This window comes from Schistocerca americana, chromosome X, assembly GCF_021461395.2.
Source record: "Schistocerca americana isolate TAMUIC-IGC-003095 chromosome X, iqSchAmer2.1, whole genome shotgun sequence".
In the NCBI taxonomy this organism is placed as follows: domain Eukaryota; kingdom Metazoa; phylum Arthropoda; class Insecta; order Orthoptera; family Acrididae; genus Schistocerca; species Schistocerca americana.
In genome coordinates, this window is record NC_060130.1 from 192,452,313 (window position 1) to 192,469,171 (window position 16,859).

Below are 16,859 nucleotides of genomic sequence, written 5' to 3' on the forward strand. Positions count from 1 at the left end.
TTGGATCTCAACTAACATCCCATGCTGGCATGCAGCATATTAAGGACTAGTTACAAAAGTTGTTGGCCAACTTGTCTCAGGAGAGGTCACAAACTCCTTATGACACCTTTTTCAACCAAAGAAGTGCATACATCAATCTCAGAGGGCTGCAACATCATACTGATAAGTGGACTCCTACTATTAAGCTCTTTGTAAATTTGATTCAGTTTTGTAACCACTGCTGCAACATCACATAACTTCTCAAACTGTGAAGTTTATTTTTTTTCCCTTCTTGCAGGTTCACTTTCTTTGTCAGGTAGGGTAGTTTTGTTTAACATCACTAGCTTGTATACAAATACTCCCACTGATGAGTGCAAAAACAAATCGAGATACCTTTTACACATACCTAAGCTGAATTCCATAGTGCTACACATCAACAATTACCACTGAAACATATGCAAAACAGAATTATTTTCTGTTTGAGAACACTTACTACAGACCATCTAATGACATAGCTATGGATTTCTTTTATTAGTCCTAACTACATGGTGTTTTACAAACAAATTGAACAAGTGCTCTTCCTGTGAAAGCAACAATGAGCTGAAAAATTAAATACTGGATCAGGTATGTTGGCAATGTGAAGTGTTTATGGAATGGTATCACTAGATAAATGCATTCCTACAACATTTAAAGTCACAATACAAGGTGTACAACTTTGCTTACACTGTTTGCCAATAGGTGGCGACAATAGTAAGTAGCAGTCGAAACAAACAGATCGCAGACATCAGGCAGTTAGCTTGGACCTCAGTCAACATAACCTCAGTCAAACATTAGTCAATTTTTGTCTGCATCATGAAGTTGTACTTGATTGAAAATGTCATTTTATGAGCCTAGTTCTCATGATTTGTGGGAGATGTTACTGTTTTGTTTCAATATGAAGAAAACAGTGGTTGAGTCTCATTGAATGCTCTCAAGTATGGATGGTAAGGATGCTATTAGTGAAAGAATGTGTCTTGAGTGGTTTCAATGCATCAAGAACAGTGATTTTAATGTCGTTGACTGGCATGGTGGAAGAGAGAATGTTTTTGAAGATGCAGAATTGGAGACATTGCTGAGTAAAGACTCGTGTCAAACTCAAGAAGAATTGCCACAATTAGTGGGAGTGACACATCTAGCAATTTAAAAACTTCTCAAGGCTATGGGCATGATTCAGAAAGAAGGAAGTTGGGTCCCATGTGAGCTGAAACCAAGAGACGTTTAATGGTGTTTGTGGGTTTGTGAACAGTTGCTTTAAAGGCAAAAACAGAAGGGATTTCTGCATCATATTGTGACCAGGGACGAAAAATGGGTTCATTACGATAACCCTAAATGCAAAAAATCATGGGGATATCCTGGCCATGCTTCCACATTGATGGCCAAACCGAATATTCATGGCTCCAAGATAATGCTTTGCATTTGGTGGGACCAGCTTGGCATCGTGTACTATGAGGTGTTAAAACCACGTGAAACAATCACAGATGCTTGCTATCAAATGCAATTAGGTGCATTTGAGTGGAACATTAGAAGACAAACGGCCGCAATACAGTGAGATGCACAATATAGTGATTTTGCAGCACGACAATGCTCAACCCCACATTGCAAGAGAGGTCAAAACATACGTGGAAACATTAAAATGGGAAGTCCTATCCCACCTGCTGTACTCTCCAGACATTGCTCCCTCAGACTATCACCTGTTTAGATCAATGGCACGTGGCCTGGCTGACCAACACTTACGATCTCATGAAGAAGCCACAAACTGGATCGATTCATGGATTGCTTCAAAAGTTGAACAATTTTTTTGATGCAGGATTCATACACTGCCTGAAAGATGGGAGAAAGTAGTGGCCAGCAATGGAAAATACTTTGAATGAAACACGTGTAACCATTTGTTTCATTAAAGCCTCAAATGTTGGGGAAAAATGGCGGAAGCAAAGTTGTACACCTTGTACAATAAAATCCAGTTCACTATGGAGATGGGAGGTTCTTCTGTAAATTATTTCAATACAGATCTACTGCTCCATACAATGAAACATCAGTCATGAAGTTAGTTTAATGTAAGTGTATCTGTCATGTTTTTAGAGTAGAAGGTATTTTAGGCACCTGTGCTGAGATACCTCACAATATTATCCCACATGACATCAAGGAATTATATACAATTCAAAGTAAAGTAGTTAAAGCATACCACAGGTGCTGACTGTAGATATTGGTATTATTATTGTAAAGCATGTTATCTACATTCACCATTTGCAGATGAAATGTACATGCCTTCCACAAGAGTTGCCACACTTGTCTTCAGTCCTAGAAGTCTGACGTACCACACTACATGATTAGGACATTATTGATGGCTGTAATAACACCAATCCAAAAGGAATTATTCAATAAAATTTACTTATAGTACATTTTTATTGTAACAGAGTTACACTCTTATATGTGACACATCAACAGATTTCCCTCTGATATGTTATTTGTAGGGCTACATTATGCGGTTCGAGATGACAGTCTATTCCTTATGTTATCTGCAAGTTACTTTGGAGTCATCTGCTACACTTGATGACAAGTCATTGTTGAGTAACAGGAAAAGAGGCTGTCCCAAGGCAAAACACTGTATAATACCCCAAGTAAGTGACCTAATCAGACCAAATTTAATTTTTAGTTACATAATAGTCTAAAACAACATTATTTTTCCCACAACATAATGAGATTAAAGGGACTGCATTGATTTCCCTAAATCCTTATTGTTGTTGATTTGACAATACAAAAGTGGTTCCATAAGCCAAAGCCTATGAATACTCCACGTTTCATTAATGTTGTTCTTTGCAGGGAGGAGGAAAAAAAATAGACTACTGATAACACTACATGTACCTGTAGTCTCATGTCACGACACCACTGTTCAAGATGTGATAGATTATATCTTATCTGCATTCCTTTACTCCAATGACACAAATCCTTTCGGAGCAGTAGATTATTCATTGAAATGGCACAGATGAAGTAGAATACCTGCAAAATTAAAACACACAACTTCACTTAAAATGGTAACATTGTCATGGGTATTTTCTTTTATTTCTGGTTTGCAATCTACTAGAGAATTCAGTATTTACAAAATACAGCAGTTTCCTTATAGTCTAGGATCATGTAACTTACTGTTAGAAAATTGGTCATCTCACCTGCTGAAATATCTGGACAGTAAGTTCTGGGTCAACACCATGGTTCCCCATAACTTTATAGATATAATTTAGTTCCTGCAAGAGTGCATCCAATGACTTCTGTACACCCAAAAATGGCTCAGAATCCCATGATGACAACACAGCTCTTCCTCTCTTTCCACTAGCTATCTGACTTGTCAAGCCACTTATTTCTTCATGTTCAAGAATAGCTGGCACCACCAGTGGCTGTATCTTTTCTTGTATGTGCCCAGCAAGACTCTGAATAATGGCATGTGAATGACAGACATTATTTTGGGGACAGTTATTATATACCTTGTAGATGAATTCATAAAACTGCTACTTTCATAGATGAAATGAGACCAAAACAATCTGTTAAGGAAACTCAAAATAGGACTAAAACATGTTCTTACTTCAATCTTTTAATGCAGATATTCAATCCTCTATATAGCCAACAGAAAAAAATCCCTACTTTATGTCCTCCATGCAAAGATTTAAGAATTAATTAATTAATTAATTAACAAAGGAAGCGTATAATTGAGTCTGTAATGTTTCTCAGCACTTACATAAGAAAACCAAAGAGAATACAAAGACTATAAACCATGTCTTCAAAACTGAAGAAATTTACAAAATCCACAAAACTTTAAACAGACCTGATCAACATTGTTTCTTCACCTCTGTGCACCTCTGTTGCATCTCATACTATGGTGTGCATATCATCTCGGGGTATTACATGCTACATGATTTGGACAGTAATCCCAGAATCAGTCTGCACTTTCTTATCATGTAGCCGTGTAGTAGTTACACACTATAAGGGTACAATATTCAGTAGGTGTGATCTAATTTGAGCTAGAACTTGGGTATTATTTTCAATATTTCATAAATACAATAAGTGAATCAAGTGCCTATCACCTTAATGAAAATTTTCGAGTTTTACCAAATGAACCTAGCTCCAACTACTCAAAAATTTGACACTGAACTGTGCAGTCTGTGCATGGTTCTTAGTAGAGTCACATTTCCATGATAACACTGTATAAAATTAGCTTGTTTCTTCATACTTTGAGTACAGTATCTATGTCTTATTCAGTATTTAATCTGCATCAATAAGTTGTGTTCCAATTCAAAAGCTATCCTATGCAATGACACACTAAGAAGCTGAGGTTAAGGAGGAGACTAAATTTCAGTTCAGGTCATGAGTCTTGCAAGGAGCATATGAAGGTTACACTTGAAATGTAATGAAATCACTTTCTAGGCATAGCCTCATGAGGTAATCAGTTAGGTGGGAATTGTTAGATAATACTCACAGGTCACATGATGAAGAATTATTGCACTATTAAACACAATGGGAGAACATTAGGTGGTATTTAAGAAAGATTCTCAGAAAGTTAAGATAGATCTGGATTTTGCACATGAAAAATTTAGACAGACACAAAATAGTTAACAGAAATCTGTTCTATGGCTTGGGCATGCATAAAATACAGAGCATAAATTATAATAAGTCACATATAAAGTGAGTAGGGAGAAATTTCAACACATAAATTGCCATGTTTACATTCCAAGTTACAAATATTGCTCAATGTTATGACCTCCTGCATCCATGATGGCCTGGATACCATCTCAATTGTTTGCAGCACTTTTTGAACAAAGGACAATGGAATGTTCAGCAGTTGTGGCACAGCTTGAAGATCGTTATTGTGTCCAGCTTTCTCAGCCATGGCAACAGTACATTCTTCAACAACATGTGACACAACTGGCCACCGGCCTTTTTCAGGAGTAATTCCCAAATTGTCAGTTAGTTCTGACTTCTGAATCATATTCTTCAACACTGGTGTAGAAAGAGGACCTCTTCATATTTCTTTAATGCATGAGACTTGTGAAGAGCAGCAACACTAGTGCTGCTGTTTTGATAAAAAAAAGTTCTATGAGTAAAGCTCTGCTCACATGCCCAGACCCTTATTGACTGTCTGCAGCTGTAATGCACATTGATACTTACGTTTCAGCACTTTGTCTCTGTACTAGTATTCCTACTAATGGCAAGTCATGATGCTACCACTACTGACAATGCAAATTCTGCAGCACACAGTCTGAACACTGTAAAGTTGGGTACCCATATGGTAAATGGTAATCCACCTACACTTGCTCAAATAGCGAAGTTCAATAACAATCCTCCTCCTCCTCCTCCTCCTCCTCCTCCCCCTCTCTCTCTCTCTCTCTCTCTCTCTCTCTCTCTCTCTCTCTCTCTCTCCTCCCTGGATTGAATTCAGGTGTTCTAGAAAGTCATTCAAGTTCTCACTGCCATGAAGCCAAATAACAGAACTATCATCTACGTATCTGAAAAAACATGCTAGTTTCAGCTGCAGACTCCAAGGTGTGTTCCTCGAAATCTTCCATATACAAATTGGTAATGATGGGTGACAATGGGCTTCCCATTACAACTCCATCTGTCTGCTCACAGTACTGGTCATTGAATAAAAAGTAAGTGGGTGTCAACACAGTGCTTACTTTCTGCAGTTTTGCATTGAAAATGGCAAGGTATGTTCCTGTTGAAGTATCTGCAGTTGTCAACAATGCCACCCAGCTGCATTCTCTTAAGTTATTTGAACACTGTATATGCCAGAAGAAACTAAATCTCACATTGTTAATTTCCTCCCAATAGAACTAATCACTGCTTGTGGAGGTTGGATAAATTCTGCAGCAGTACAGTAAGATTGCAATGTGCAGTGTCGTTTTTACTGCAGCGTTGTGATCAAAATATTGTTCCAACGTTTGCCAAAGTAGTGCATCATATTAATTCTCCTTCCACTAGTCTTATCAAGCAATGCACTAGCCTAGATATTGTTTATGAGAGGATCCATTACACTCACTGACAGCTGGATTTTGTTTCCAAGGAATTTTTTCAGCTTCATTCAACGCCTGCTTCAAAATTTCAGCTTTTTCTTGGGATTGGTGGATGATGCTTCATGGCACTGGGAATTTCATTCTGTAACTGCCAGGCATTTGGCAAAGTTTGAATGTTTCTGTGGCTTGGAATCTATACTGTATCTCAACATTCTGTGATATGTCTCATGGAGAAAGCTTTTTGATGAAGCAGCTTTATTGGTGCTCCAAAGCATTTGCCAGTGGCTGATTCTATAAGTTCTCTTGTACACACTGTTTTTAAACTACCTCCTTATGTTGCAGAATATACTAGGAGGAAGGCATATTGTGTGTTGACTGGGGGACGTACACCCAAGAGTAATATCACAGCAGCTGAGAGGACTGCTTTACATTCACTTAGAGTTGACCCGTCAAAGGATGCAGTTTTTACTGTCTGATTCCACATATCGCAGGATCGGTTCTGACCCAACAAAAAGTGTTGAGAGAAAGACTAACAACCTCCTGGAAAAAGTTCCTTATGGTAGGAGAATATCAAGAGCCTCAATTCTTATTGTGCTGTTCTCTCTAGGGTACTTGGCCTCCCTAAGGTCCACAGGGAAGAGGCTCCTCTTCATAAGATTGTGATTAAGACTGTTGCTCTGACATTGTGTAGAAAAAAACTTTGTTACTCTGTTGAGTCGTATAGTATGTCAATGTAAGCACCATGTTAAGAACTCAGCAGATTTTGTAGATCAGTTAGAGTGAATGCATTTGAATGACATATTCTTGTAAGTTTTGATGTGGTCTCTCTCTCTTTTCACTCATATACTTCTGTCCGATTCATTACAGTTGATTGAGGTTAGGATTGGTGCTGAATTAATGAACCCATTTCAACATGTGTTAACTCACTTCCTTTTTATTCAATGAGCAGTACTATGAGCGGACAGATGGAGTTGTCACTTATCATTGCCAGCTTGTTTATGGAAGATTTTGAAGAACTTACCTTGGAGTCTACGGCTTTGAAAACTGCATGTTTTTTTTCAGATATGTAGAAGATTCTTTTGTTGTTTGGCCTAATGGCAGTGAGAATTTGAATGACTTTCTAGAACACCTGAATTCAACCCACCTCAATATTCACTTCACAACAGTGGTGGAAAAGGATGGCTGTCTTCCATTCTTTGATGTGGTGGTTAGGAGGAAGATGGATTGTGCGTTGGGACATGCCAATTATAGGAAGCCTCCTTACACTAACTTGTATCTGCAGGCTAATAGTTTTCACCATACAGCTCAACATGAAGGGGTACTTCAAACCTTGGTTCACAGGGCCCATGTCATCCTGGGCCCTGAGAGTTTGTCAGCAGAGTTAGTCCATCTTGAAGTCACCTTTTGTCGGAATGGTTGTAGTGAAAGAGAGATAAGACATATGTTGCACTCTTGACCAACTATGCACTGTGTGAGCCATGATAATACTGAGGTGGTACCAAATTCTACGGCTTTTTGGCCTTACACAGGAAGCATTTCAAACAGGATTGGTCATATTCTGTGGAAATACAATGTGATGTGTGTGTTTTAATAACCATTTAAAATTGGGGTCCTTTTAGGTAACATAAAGGATGATCTTGGTTCATGTAAGGTGGTTGTCTACTGTATTCCTTGCAGCTGTTTCATGTCATATATTGGTCAGACTATCAGGACTGTGAAAGGCCAATATTCTGAGCATAAATGGCGTGCACGCTTACAACAGCCAAGTAAATCTGCCACTGCAGGACATTGTCTTGACACCAATCATTCTTTGGAATATAACAGAGATTCCTATATGCACTTCAAGCTATTGGGATAGTGTTCGTGTATTGAAATAAAGAAAGAGAGAGAGAGAGAGAGAGAGAGAGAGAGAGAGAGAGAGAGAGAGAGAGAGAGTGTGTGTGTGTGTGTGTGTGTGTGTGTGCGCGTGTGTATTTGGGCTGGCTATCCTTATGGAAACTGTAAAAAAAAAAAAAAAAAAAAAAGCTAGGATTGATGATTATTGGTCAACGAATCCATTGCTACACACACCGATATTTGACAAAGCGCTGTCCCGCAGGCGATTCACACAAATATTATCATTTTTACATTTTTCTGACAGCAAAATAAACTGGATAATGCTTACCAGCTTTTCAAAGTGCAACTCGTAATTGATTATTTTTCCAAAAAGTTTAAATGAACAAACATTTGAAACAAACAAATTTTGTATTTATTTACATACGTATATCTTCGAAATTTCATGTAAGTAGGGGAACAGGATTGAGAACTTACAAGAACTAGTGATGATATCCCCTAATAATGTCAAGAATGGCCAGTGACAAGCCAAGTAATCTGAATTACCACTGTTGGGATCAATTTGTACGATATATGCAGCCAGCAAAGTGTTAATATAGTATCCCGTAGCAGCATGGCTCTTCCCATATCATTTTCTCTTCTCTTTCCTTTGATTCCCAGTCAATCCAGCAGACACATATTGCCCAACAAGTAATGATAATAGCTCTTTACGTGCAACATAATACATTCAGCATCTCAAAATTATAACAAATTATTGTTGTGTTAGTGGTGATTTCTTAGTGCTTAACTGATGAATCACAGTATGATAATACATACATATATGAATTCCTTCTTCATGAATTAACTGTAAGCCAAAATCAGTAATGGCAGTATCAAGAGATTGTTAATAGTGTTTTACTAATATGCCATTTTCAGAGTGTGGTACCTTCTTTCGTCAGTTGCAGCTATATATCCTTTCAAGCCACATGGCAATGGCCCCATTATATGCCTCCTTTAAAATTATTCCTGCATATGTCTCTGCAGCTTTACTGTATGGTTAAATGACGATGGCATCCTCTTGGGTAAAATATTCCAGAGGTAAAATAGTCCCCCATTTGGATATCCGGGCGGGGACTACTCAGGAGGACGTCGTTATCAGGAGAAAGAAAATTGGCGTTCTACGGATCGGAGCATGGAATGTCAGATCCCTTAATCGGGCAGGTAGGTTAGAGAATTTAAAAAGGGAAATGGATAGGTTAAAGTCAGATATAGTGGGAATTGGTGAAGTTTGGTGGCAGGAGGAACAAGACTTTTGGTCAGGTGAATACAGGGTTATAAATACAAAATCAAATAGGGGTTGTGCAGGAGTAGGTTTAATAATGAATAAGAAAATAGGAGTGTGGGTAAGCTACTACAAACAGCATAGTGAACGCATTATTGTAGCCAAGATAGACACGAAGTCCACGCCTACTACAGTAGTACAAGTTTATATGCCAACTAGCTCTGCAGATGATGAAGAAATTGATGAAATGTATAATGAATAAAAGAAATTATTCAGGTAGTGAAGGGAGATGAAAATTTTATGGTCATGGGTGACTGGAATTCGAGAGTAGGAAATGGGAGAGAACGAAACATAGTAGGTGAATATGGATTGGGGCTAAGAAATGAAAGGGGAAGCTGCTTGGTAGAATTTTGCACAGAGCATAACTTAATCATAGCTAACACTTAGTTCAAGAATCACAAAAGAAGGTTGTATACACGGAAGAATCCTGGAGATACTAGAAGAGATCAGATAGATTATATAATGGTAAGACAGAGATTTAGTAACCAGGTTTTAAATTGTAAGACATTTCCAGTGGCAGATGTGGACTCTGACCACAATCTATTGGTTATGAACTGTAGATTAAAACTGAAGAAACTGCAAAAAGGTGGGAATTTAAGGAGATGGGACCTGAGTAAACTGACTAAACCAGAGGTTGTACAGAGTTTCAGGGAGAGCATAAGGGAACAATTGACAGGAATGGGGGAAAGAAATACAGTAGAAGACGAATGGGTAGCGTTGAGGGATGAAGTAGTGAAGGCAGCAGAGGATTAAGTAGGTAAAAAGACGAGGGCTAGTATAAATCCTTGAATTTAATTGATGAAAGGAGAAAATATAAAAATGCAGTAAATGAAGCAGGCAAAAATGAGATCAACAGGAAGCGCAAAATGGCTAAGCAAGGATGGCTAGAGGACAAATGCAAGGATGTAGAGGCTTATCTCACTAGGTGTAAAACAGATACTGCCTACAGGAAAATTAAAGAGATCTTTGGAAAAAAGAGAACCACTTGTATGAATATCAAGAGCTCAGATGGAAACCCAGTTCTAAGCAAAGAAGAGAAAGCAGAGAGGTGGAAGGAGTATATAGAGGGTCTATACAAGTGCGATGTACTTGAGGACAGTATTATGGAAATGGAAGAGAATGTAGATGAAGATGAAATGGGAGATACAATACTGCATGAAGAGTTTGACAGAGCACTGAAAGACCTGAGTCAAAACAAGGCCCCGGAAGTAGACAACATTCCATTAGAACTACTGATGGCCTTGGGAGAGCCAGTCCTGACAAGCCAGTCCTGACAAAGTTCTACCATTTGGTGAGCAAGATGTATGGGACAGGCAAAATACCCTCAGACTTCAAGAAGAATATAATAATTCCAACCCCAAAGAAAGCAGGTGTTGGCAGATGTGAAAATTAACGAACAATCAGTTTAATAAGTCACAGCTGCAAAATACTAACACGAATTCTTTACAGACGAATGTAAAAACTGGTAGAAACCAACCTCGGGGAAGATCACTTTGGCTTCTGTAGAAATATTGGAACACGTGAGGCAATACTGACCTTATGACTTATCTTAGAAGGAAGATTAAGGAAAGGCAAACCTATGTTTCTAGCATTTGTAGACTTAGAGAAAGCTTTTGACAATGTTGACTGGAATACTCTCTTTCAAATTCTGAAGGTGTCAGGGGTAAAATACAGGGAGCGATAGGCTATTTACAATTTGTACAGAAACCAGATGGCAATTATAAGAGTCGAGGGGCATGAAGGGGAAGCAGTGGTTGGGAAGGAAGTCAGACAGGGCCATTTCAAAGGAACCATCCCAGCATTTGCCTGGAGTGATTTTAGGGAAATCACGGAAAGCCTAAATCAGGATGGCCGGACGTGGGATTGTACCGTCGTCCTCCCGAATGTGAGTTCAGTGTCCCAATGTTATTCAATCTGTATATTGAGCAAGCAGTAAAGGAAACAAAAGAAAAATTCAGAGTAGGTATTAAAATCCATGGAGAAGAAATAAAAACTTTGAGGTACACCGATGACATTATAATTCTGTCAGAGACAGCAAAGGACTTGGAAGAGCAGTTGAATGAAATGGACAGTGTCTCGAAACAAGGATATAAGATGAACATCAACAAAAGCAAAACGAGGATAATGGAATGTAGTCAAATTAAATCAGGTGATGGTGAAGGAATTAGATTAGGAAATGAGACACTTAAAGTAGTAAAGGAGTTTTGCTGTTTGGGGAGCAAAATAACTAATGATGGACAAAGTAGAGAGGATATAAAATGTAGACTGGCAATGGCAAGGAAAGAGTTTCTGAAGAAGAGAATTCTGTTAACATCGAGTATAGATTTAAGTGTCAGGAAGTCGTTTCTGAAAGTATTTGTATGGAGTGTAGCCATGTATGGAAGTGAAACATGGACGATAAATACTTTGGACAAGAAGAGAATAGAAGCTTTCTATATGTGGTGCTACAGAAGAATGCTGAAGATTATATGGGTAGATCACATAACTAATGAGGAGGTATTGAATAGAATTGGGGAGAAGAGGAGTTTGTGGCACAATTTGACAAGAAGAAGGTTCCGATTGGTAGGACATGTTCTGAGGCATCAAAGGATCACAAATTTAGCACTGGCGGGCACTGTGGAGGGTAAAAATCATAGAGGAAGACCAAGAGATGAATACACTAAGCAGATTCAGAAGGATGTAGGTTGCAGTAAGTACTGGGAGATGAAGAAGCTTGCACAGGATAGGGTAGCATGGAGAGCTGCATCAAACCAGTCTCAGGACTGAAGACAACAACAACAACAACAACAAGAACATGCCCTTTTCCACATTCAGACTAAAAAAAGAAAGAAATGTATTAGAGACAATATGGATGTCACGTCAAACCTTATTCTTTTTTAAATTTACAACTTTTTAAGCAAATATCCAGGAAAGTTTAACTTCTTGAACTGATGAAATACCAGAACCACAGAAATAAAAGGCCTCAAATGGCACATCTGATATCTGAAGGCAATGACTTGTTATCGGACCCACTTCAAACAAAATTCCCAATTGAACTACATGACAGAAGCTGTCAATTTCATACAGAGCAACACAGCAAAATCATGTCCACTGCTCATAATAGTTATTCACTACTGAAATTTGCAATGATACATCAAATGAGACGTTGTTAGTACTAGCTTCTCTCAAAAGTGGAGAAGTTTTCAGTATGACAGTTCTTATCTAATATACAAGTGAACCTTCCAAATTTCAATCTAAAATACTGTTACACCAAACTTCTTGTTTGCTATAGTAACTGTTCAGAATGGGAATTGCAATTAAAAATCATGGCAGATATGGAAAGCCATTCAGTAACATTGCTTTTAGTGGCATAAATATCTCAGTGTCACTGACATTCATTAAAAATAATTATTGTATGGGAACTGAATGTGATGAATGAAGGTGGTGCTCATTGTAATGTGCAATAAGCCATTTGGACCATGTATATTCTCAAATTTACAATCTCAGCCATTTTTCAATCTTATTTGAAATGTTTTAAACTCCGACTGTATAATATGTCGTGCTAACACAATTAACCCCTGTGATAAAAGAATTTCATAAAAATTACTGTACTACAAAAAACAAAACAAAAAGCTTTGTTCATGTGAATACATATATTATCATAATTGTTCTATTGTGCTGCTGAGTGAATTTCATTTTCTGTAAATTATTCTTGATTTAATGTTCTGTTTTGCTCTTAGTATGCCTAAATCTTTACTGATGTACTATGAAATGATGTGAAGTGGGTGCCAGTTGGTTGTATGTTGTCTGTCGGGAAGGAAGGAAGGAAAAATGTAAAGTTGTCTGGAGTTTCAGACAAATGGAATGTATTTCGCTGAGTGATCATTGTAGTTGACGTCAGCAAGGCATATAGGACTATTAAAATTTAAAACTACATATGAATCAGTTTGTAGTCTATGTCATTTCAAGAAGCATGTCAATCTATAGGGTTTCCAGACCTAAAAGAGAACCTGGCTTCCACACAGAAGAAATTCAAGGAATGGATTGAAGGAGATCCTTTAATAAAGGAAACAAGAAGAGTATTTTTTCTTTAAATCTACCACTAGATCTGCCCAACAGTATTTCTACTCAATGAACAATTATTACAATTAACAGTCATCCAATGTGCATAACAAAGGAGGTCGTTAAAGTGGTGCCCTTGTGGCCAGGATACTTATACGTTTGGATTTTTGACAGTGTTTATGTTTCAGGTGATCAAAATGCATGTAATTGTGTTGCAAAGTGTAATGATTTTAAACCAAATATTGTTTGACATAGTACATGTTGAGAAGTTTTGGAATGACACAACACTATGGACATACATGGTTTTAAAAGGTTGAATCATTATTACGAAAGTTGACACCACCTACCCAATCCAGGACAATAATAAGCTAAGTACCAATTAAAAAATTTATTTTTGTACTTTCTCAGTGCAATGTTGTGTGGACATTCTGACTGGCATTTTTTCTAGCACTGATAATTTATGAACAAATTTACAACAAATGGATCATGATCAGAACAATGAAATAAATATGCTGAAGCTACCAGCTTCAACTAATGACTTTAAAAAGGACATAGCCAATAAAGGCATGTTTCAGGATGCATTAGGCAATAGTTGACCAAAAAAGTTAAATGAAATCCATGCAGAATCGAAATTTTTAGACAGTAGTGTGTTATATTTGATTCCAGACCATGAGAAACAAGTACAGTTGCACGTAAGTGAAACAATGCGAGTGAAAAACCGAAACAGTTAAATTTACAAGACATGTTTACTGCATTGATGTCATCAATGAAACAAAGAGTGAAAAACTGTCATTGATAGAGAAAAATAGTGAAAAACTGTCATTGGTAGAGAAAAATAGTGAAAAAACTGTCATCGACAGAGAAAAATAGTGAAAAACTTGAAAGTCAATAGTCTCAGAAAGTAATGTCATTAGAGCAGAGCTTAATGCACAAATTTCAGATATTAAAAAAGACTTAGTTGGTGTTTTTTCGCAAGTGAAAGCTACAGATGAACATGTGAAAAAAGTAGAGGGGAAGTTAGAGGCTTCAGAATCCAAAATTCAATCATTAGAGACAAAACCATAGGAAGTAGACAAGGGTCTCAGATCTGAGATAGGTGTTTTTGAAGTTAGATGTAAAGATGCTGTTGGAGACACTAGTAAACAAGCTGTAAACTTTATAAATAAGCAAAATGAAAAAATAGACAGTGTTGCCTCAGAAATAGATAAAAAAAGTTCAGCAAATATCTGAGATAACAGACTCAAATGTGTTAGACTTACATAGTGATGTCACTATTACCAAAAAAAACAAGATGGGGCTTATCTAAAAAAAATCTGCAATGTAGGACACCCAAGCCTTCCTACTATGCCACTAAAATGTTTCCTCGGTGACAAGCATTTCCATCCAGTTGATTTTATATGACATTGCCATGATAGTTTTCTCCCTGGTCTGAGTGATGAATTAAAAATTAAGTTTATTAAAAGAACATTAGAAGGGGAAGGGCTGTCATAGGCCATCCAACGTGACTGTAGCAATTTATCCATAGATGAATTCAAAAAGTGTTTTTTGAAAAAGTTTTGGTCTGACACTGAACAGGCACAGATAAAGAGTGAGTTTTTAAATGGTCCGATGTACAGGGAGCAGAATGGGGATATGAAAGAGTTTTGCGAAGACCAGATCATGAAACATTCTCACTTAGACCAACCTTTTCATGAATTAACTCACATAGGTGCACTTAAGAGAAGGCTACCAGAAATAATTGAAATGGGGTTACTCTATGGGCCAGATGATTCTGTAGACCAGTCCTGAAATATGTAGAAACGTTGGACAGGGTGTGTAACAGGTTTGGCCACCACAGTACAGATTCCAGGAGGCTTAACTGGAGTAATCACAATAATAATAGAAATTCAAATAATAATGACAGTTTTAACCAAGGACATAACAACAACATCCTGGCAAGGAATGACAGGAATCCAAATAATTTTAGAAATTATCAGGATGTAGCATCAAACCATGGGGACCAACAGTTTTATGAGAATAGAAATTCTGGGAACAGAAATGGTGATGGGAATTTTGAAAATAGTGGTGGAAAATGGACAAATAGTAACTAGTCCCCCACACATGTGAGAGATAATGATAGTAGAGGTGATAGATTAAACTGAAACCCTCCCGGTTGGCAGAAACATTGGTGAACAGTCATTTTTGACAGTAAACAGTAACATAAAACCTATACAACACTGATTATGTAAAATTCAGAGAGTTAACAACTATTTGATTATTTTATGAGTACAAAAGTAATCAGAAGGATGTTTTTCTGTTCATAGGGAAAAAAGTTTTTTGATTATAGCAAAAAGGTAAGGTAATGGAATTTTACAAAATGTACAAGTGTATCAAATTATTTTGAGTGCCCTGAGTAACCAGTAAACATGAAAGTGTAAAAGGATGTATAATGGCAGGAGTAATGAGGTTAGTACACTGTATGTACACAATTTTTTGGGGAATATTGAGGAAGTATAGGGTATATATAGGTATTAGTAGAAGAATACACCACAGCTATTTAGCGTCATGCACTAGCTTGTAAAGGGTTTGTATAATGTAATAAGTGAAAGTACAGTTGCCTAGTGAAGTGTATTTGAAAGCAATGAAGTGATTGTAGGGAGTGTTACCTTTCTGACCCTTAACCCTTATGTGGTCACGTGGCTTTTCGTAACGTTAATAGTCGCGTAGGGTGTTGCTAACACCCAAAATAATAGTGGCTATAATGACACTGTTGTGCAGCATATCACTGATATGAATATGTTTACTTCACAAATGGCTATTTAGAATGTTATCTCCCAGTATATTAGCGTTTTATTTAATGTTACTTTAGTACTAAACTGGGTTATTTGAAACATATGCAATAATTCCCATTTTCTTACAATATTTTGTTTAATTATTTATTTCTGTTATTCTTCATACTGTATTACAGGTGTAAGACTTTATACTTATAATTAAAAGTTTGTTCAGTCAATTCATACAAACATTTTATGAAATCAGTCACTATCACTGGCTGCAAGGAGTGCGTTATCATAGCTCTTTTCCCACACATTTCTCATGTGCTTTACACACATAACTTTCAAACATCGAGCACAGTGCAATTTAACTTTTATATCTTTAGCCTGAGGACAAACTGTGCAGCACCTGGGCTTAAGTATCCTTTGTTCAGAAGGTGGTGCATTGTTGCTGTCTTCAATTCCTGCCATTTTTGTGGCTTTCTGTCTAACTTGTTTAGGCAGGGAGTGAGTGGCTGCTCTCTTACACACTATGGGATTTACTAATGACCTTCTGACATCACGTAAAATCATTCTTTGGGAAATCCTCTCATTGTTATTATTTGCATATATGATGAAGGCGTTATTGTAAGCAATGTCAATCATTCAAAAAAATAGGGCAAGTGACCGGCGTCTAGTTTTTCTTGAGGTTGAATAAGTAGCGCACATTTCATCTATTGTGTCCACACCTGATTTGGTCTTATTGTACATTGTTATAATTTCTTGTTTCTTTTCCTCTGCAGTATTTGTGTCAATGGCACAGTCATGATGCAAAGGTGAAAGAAGAATAATTTTTTGCTCTTCTTTGGCACATATGAAACCATGGTGATATCCTTTCTGAATCCAAAAAGGCTGCTT

At 37.3% G+C, this 16,859-nt stretch overlaps 1 protein-coding gene across 1 annotated transcript in view; it reads right to left on the bottom strand.

Annotated features, from left to right (window-relative positions):
* LOC124555903 (unconventional myosin-Vb-like) overlaps positions 1-16,859 on the bottom strand; it is a 143,466-nt gene that overhangs the window by 34,855 nt on the left and 91,752 nt on the right. The window contains exons 8-9 of the mRNA XM_047129961.1: positions 3,183-3,440; positions 2,881-3,015 (exon numbers count right to left, since the gene is read on the bottom strand). Of these exons, the coding sequence (XP_046985917.1) occupies positions 2,881-3,015; positions 3,183-3,440 (393 nt within the window). The remainder of the gene's footprint in view (positions 1-2,880; positions 3,016-3,182; positions 3,441-16,859) is intronic.